This window comes from Echinops telfairi, unplaced genomic scaffold (genome assembly GCF_000313985.2).
Source record: "Echinops telfairi isolate 266 unplaced genomic scaffold, ASM31398v2 ScPeMD7_7401;HRSCAF=8416, whole genome shotgun sequence".
Lineage (NCBI taxonomy): Eukaryota > Metazoa > Chordata > Mammalia > Afrosoricida > Tenrecidae > Echinops > Echinops telfairi.
The window spans coordinates 11,975,008-11,981,101 of record NW_022111301.1 but is presented as its reverse complement, the minus strand read 5'-3'; the positions used below and the strand labels follow the sequence as shown (position 1 = coordinate 11,981,101).

Below are 6,094 nucleotides of genomic sequence, written 5' to 3'. Positions count from 1 at the left end.
TTCTGGTCTCAGGGTTGTGGAGGCTGAGGTTTGCTGTGGTCAATTCATCATCCTCTGGATGAATTGTTCCCATACATCTATTTTCTTTACTCTTATTTTTGTGGCACTTCTGTGCTGTCTCTGGGGGGTAACAGAGAGCATACAGGTGGTGCAGGCACAACTGGCATCTGGGTGGGCACTCTACTGCTTGGTACATCTGTGATCCAGAAACACCAGGTTCAACTCTTTTAGGCACTGAAAGCTGGAAGAGCAATGAGGTACTCACTCGCGCACCCTGTCAAAGTCTTGAGGGCCCTCTCCCCACAACGGTGGGCCATGTCAGTAGAGGGACAGCAATGCAGAACATGGGTCTCCATATGATAAGTCACAATTGTCTGTTCCCACACTTGGTCCAGGCCAAACTGTAGCACCTCACCTCTTTGTTTTGAAAGCTTTGTTACACTAACTCCAATGAAAGGTTTTCTTGTTGAGAATTTTCTCATGTTTAACGTGACCTGACTTCCACATATAAGATGTTCCACATTTAGTTCATGCAAAGGGATTCTTTCCTTTGTGAAATCTCTGATGTGCTGAAAGGCATCACTTCTAGCTGAAAGCTTTACCACATTCACCACATGAAAGGTTTTTCTCTGGTATGAATTCATAGATGAGTTTTAAAATGTGCTTTCTGAATGAAGCCTTTGCCACATTCACTACATACATGGGGTTTCGCTCTCTCCAGGATAAGTTCGCTGATGAACAACGAGCTTATTCTTCCTGATAAAGGCTTTTCCACATTCACCACATACATGGGGTTTAGATCTTGCGTGAATTCATAGACGAGTTTTGAGATTGCCTTTCTGAATGAAGCTTTTGCCATATTCAGTATGTACATGAGGTTTCTCTCCAGTATGAATTCCCTGATGAACAGAGGTCCTTCTTCCTGATAAAACCTTTTCCACATTCATTGCATACCTAGGGTTTCTGTCTAGTATGAGTTCGCTGATGAACAGTGAGAGAATTTTTCCTGATAAAGGCTTTTCCACATTTATCACACACATGGGGTTTCTCCCCTGTATGAATTCGTACATGACTTTTGAGATGTACTTTCTGAATGAAGCCTTTTCCACATTCACCACATACATAGGGTTTCTCTCCAGTATGAGTTCGCTGATGAATAGTGAGATCCTTCTTCCTGATAAAGGCTTTGCCACAATCACCACATACATGGGGTTTCTCTCCAGTATGAGTTCGCTGATGATAAGTGAAAGCAGTCTTCCCAATGAAGGCTTTTCCACAGTCACCACATACATGGGGTTTTTCTCCTGTATGAGTTCGTAGATGAGTTTTGAGATGTGTTTTCTGAATGAAGGCTTTGCCACATTCACCACATACATGGGGTTTCTCTCCAGTATGAGTTCGCTGATGATAAGTGAAAGCAGTCTTCCCAATAAAGGCTTTTCCACATTGATCACATACATAGGGTTTCTCTCCAGTATGAATTCACTGATGAACAATGAGGTCCGTCTTCCCGATAAAGGCTTTGCCACATTCATTACATACATGGGGTTTCTCTCCAGTATGAGTTCGCTGATGATAAGTGAGAGCAGTCTTCCCAAAGAAGGCTTTTCCACATTCACCACATACATGGGGTTTTTCCTCTGTATGAGTTCGTAGATGAGTTTTGAGATGTATTTTCTGAATGAAGCCTTTGCCACATTCACCACATACATGAGGTCTCTCTCCAGTATGAGTTCGCTGATGAGCAGTGAGATCACTCGTCATGGTGAAGCCTTTCCCACTTTTGTTGCATACATATGCCATCCCTGCCACTTGAGTTTCCTGATATCCCTTGAGGCATGATTTACTGTGGTAAGTTTTGTTACATTCCAAGCATTTATGAAGCTTTTGTCCTTCGTGACCTTTTTGATAATCTTCATTGAGTTTGAACACTTTATTGAATTTTTGGCCACAATGACTGCATTCATAGGTCTTATCTAGTGTATGAATGATCTGTTGTTCATATTGCAAAGACTCCTCAATTAAGGTTGTTGCACATTTATCACCTGTGTGCTGTTTCTCAATTTCATTAGATTCCTCATGCTGAATGCATTGTGACTTCATGAGCCTGGATTGTTCACACTCAGGTAATTTCTTTTCAGTACAAAATTGCTCTTGTTGAATGTGGAGGGAAGTTTCTTCATCTTCCTTGAGCACAACTGACTTCTGTGTTTTGTGGCTACTGTTCTGATTTAATTTCAGAATGGTTAAATCTGGTTTTACAATTTTTTCATGTAATACAAACATCTCATAATTTTCCTTTGGAGGAAAATTATTTTTGTGCTGATAAACAATACTTTCCAATGTATTAAATTTATAGCATTGTTCCATTCTGTCCATGCATCTTTCATATTGCAAGTGCTCAAGCAAATGATCATCATCTTTCTGGATTTCTATAAAAGAACAGAACATTTTTTTCCAACATCTTGATTTACAATGAACCCCTTAAAATATGCATTGATACTAAGCAGATCTTTAGTGGCAACCCTCTTATATGAATATAAATAAAACACTATGCTTAATGTTTATTGCCCATTGGAAGAAATACAATCATGTAAACAATCCAAATGGTAAAAATAGTTATTGTAGAAATCAGGTTGGATATGAAAGTGATGAATGAACACAGATTTGGCATTTGTTTACAGAGGTACATGAAAATATACAACAAATGTAGTAGAAGGAAGACATTGAGACCAATAGACTGCAGGGGTGCTAAGGCTTGCTAACGCCAGTTGGTAAAGGTTAGATGTATTCATTTCATCAATCGTTACTGAAAGCCAACTAAGTACTAGATAAATTTGGGAATGTGAAAAATGCAGAATGTTCTACATGGGAGAAAACCATTCTTACAGGTATATATGAAAGGTATTATGATACAGAAAAATAGTCTTTATGTTTCTGGAGCCTGTATTCTAGCTTACACCACCCATCTTTCAGTGTTGTCCTGTGATGGCTTGCATGTTGCTGTGATGCCAGAAGCAATGCCACCCAGTGTTTCAAATACAAGCACAGGATCCCCCACAGTTCACAGGTCTTAGTGGAATCTCCAGAAATAGGGACTGGGAGGAAGACCTGGTGATCTACTTGTGGAACAGGAACCCCTCAGGTTTAATGGAAACGAAATAACACTGAAGAAGTACTAAATCCTCAAAGTACAGTCAACAGTAATGATGTGGTTGGAGGAGATCTTTGGGGACCTTCAGTGGTTGACATGGCATGACTGAAAACGAGGAAAAATAGCTGCAAACATCCTCTAATAATTGGAAGATGGAATACATGAAATATTATCAAGAAAAAAATTGAAAGTTGTCAAAACAAAATAGAATGTTTAAAAATTGATAGTGTATGAATTATTCAACTAAGCAGACTGGTACTGGCTATTTTTAATTAGATAATCAAGTGGTTTATAAGGCTGAGTTTGACAAATTGAAGAAGACTGGTATCATATTCATCATCGAAAAGTACATGGCAAGATCTTCCGTGAAGTATAATCCTGTAAGTGGAAGGTTAATATTCATATGCCTGCAAGTAAGACCAGTTACTACAAGTGATATTTAGGTCTGTGCACCAACTGTTTAAGCAAACATAAACCATAGGATCCAGCCCCACAGTCGAACGGGCCCTTAGGAATAGTGTGTGCAATTAAGGAAGATAAAGCAGACAGCAAAAGGGGGTAGAGTGGTTTCATCTGCAATACTGGAATACGATTAACAGTGAGTTTATATAGTAGCGAGGAATGCAAGCCTCCAGAAGACACAGACACAAATAGAATGGACAAGTGTGAATTTGGGAATTTCCTGAACTCTTTTAGAACAGTTCATGATAAGTATTAGGCTGTGGGAAACTGAGGACCTAGAAGAGTGGATGCAGACAAATTATTTATTCTCAGAATTAAAGAAGACTGCAAGGCCAGTTATTTGGGTGAAGGGTGGCATTCACATTTCTAAGTTGGAGAAGAGTCCCAGTCACATTCTCCTAATTAAAAATCATCCACATAATATCCTCTCATTATAGTGCTACCTTAATGATACCTCATACAAGCACATGGCTAATTACTACCTGCCAGTAGCTTTAACTATAAGAGCAGACATGTTGTTATTGTTCGCCCAGCTCAGGAGACAGTTACTCCACTCCACCTGCCCTCAGCACTGGTTTTAAGTTGTTCACCCAATTAGTTCAGGGATCCCCAGGGTAAAGATCCTGCCTACCTTGTTAGGTAGGTGTCTGTCTGTGCATGTGGAGGTAGGGGAAGTGGGGGGGTTGGGGGGGGTGGGGAACTGCATGCCTTGAGACTATATAAATTGGGGAAAGAATACAAAGCCTTGTTTTTTCTGCCCTTCAATTATACAACTGTCCCTTAGGACTCATCAGAGGGCATTTAAGATACAAAGTAATAGTTGATTCCTTGAGTGATAGAAACAAAGGGAACCTGATTGCTTTTAAAACTAGGCATCTTTCAGCTGAGTATCAAGAAATCAGGCACCCGTAGGAGCTGTATAGTAACATCTTACTGGAGGGCAGTTGTGGAGAAAACTCCATCTGGAGATTGTGCATTATTAGCTCTAGCTTTATCCTTGGGGCTTGTGGAGAATTTCTTCTAACACTAGTACTGGTCTTCCAAGCCCTGTGGTCAAGAGTATAGAGATAAGACTGCTTACACTTTGATTCAGGTTGTTTCCACAATAAAGAAATTGAGGGTGGGGCAGGGAGGGGATAAAGGGGAACTGATATCAAGGAATTCAAAAAGAAAATGGTAGCAATTGTACAGTACTGCTCCATGTGATTGAACTATGAAATGTTATGATATCTGCAAGAGCTCCCAATAAAATGATTAAAAATATATATATTGAAAATTTCACATGACTTTTGCAGCCTGACATTAATCAACCATAAAATCATGTACACTGATGAATGTAAAATTTGGGGAAATTATCAGTAATTGGAAAATGTGACCTTAGTGACAGAAATGACACACAACTTTACTAATAAAATTTTGAGACTAATGATGAATTCATAGCAAATTCCTTATTAAACACCAGAAATGGAAACTATACATATGGATCTTTCTGAATGGAACAAAGAAAACTGAAATCAACCACATCTATAGAAAGAATTGGTGGAGAAGCTCATTAGTCAAAACATGCCCAGGGGTTAACTGTGGAACAGATCATCAATTGCTCAAATCCAAGTAGAAGCTAGTCAAAGTACCTAGATCACAGAGCTGAGAGACTATGTAAACAATAAACTTGAGGAATAAAAGACTGATGACTAAAGACTAATGACTGAGATCAGATGAGTTGTGGGATGACACAAAACATCATATGTATGGAAACCAAAAGGCTACTCAAAAGACAGAAAAGAGAGAAATATTGAATATACTATGCATTGTTTGAATAACAGCAAAAACATCTGTTGGAAAAGCCTGCAAAAATGTTCTTTAGAAGCAGCAAAGGTCATATTTCGAGTTTTGGACCTTTTGAGGGGTGGGCCTCAGAAGGCACACTGCATAGTAAGGAATATAGAGCAGACATGTGCTTAATGAAAAAAACAAGAATGCAGGATGTTAAAAATGCCCTTTCCACTTCCAAAATTATTGGAGGAACAGACAACTTAAAAAAAAATCTTACAGGTAGAAAAATATTGAAGGTACAGTGCTAAATTATACCCTAAGCTGATAATTTTCTTGCTAGGAAGATGATTTTAGATACCTGAAAATAACAGAATCATAAATGTGTTTCACCAAAAGGAGTAAAATATGGAGAAACATGTCTGTTATGAGTCGCTCTGGTGCTGTGCTGTCAAAGCCAATCCCAATTTTATTCACACATTGTAATTTCTGTACACCCACCTAGATAAGAGAAGTTGGACAAAAAAAAAAATGAGAAGAAAATAAAGGGACCGATGGCCCCGGAGGGACATGGGAAGTAGGGGTGTAGGAGGTAGGGGAAGGGAGGAGGGTTGGACAACCTAGGGACAGGGAACAACAAATGGTTCAAAACCAATGGTAGGGAGGGGACGGGAGGACTGGTAGGGAGTGACCAAGGTCAAGACAACC

At 39.4% G+C, this 6,094-nt stretch overlaps 1 protein-coding gene across 1 annotated transcript in view; it reads right to left on the bottom strand.

The window, feature by feature from the left end:
- Nucleotides 1–1,150: 1,150 nt before the first annotated feature.
- The window catches only part of LOC123522401 (zinc finger protein 615-like), a gene marked incomplete at its 3' end in the record, with an annotated part of 12,688 nt that continues 7,744 nt past the window's right edge, over nt 1,151–6,094 (bottom strand). Inside the window, 2 exon segments of the mRNA XM_045296322.1 lie at nt 1,151–1,677; nt 1,795–2,432. Coding sequence (XP_045152257.1) covers nt 1,151–1,677; nt 1,795–2,432 — 1,165 coding nt within the window.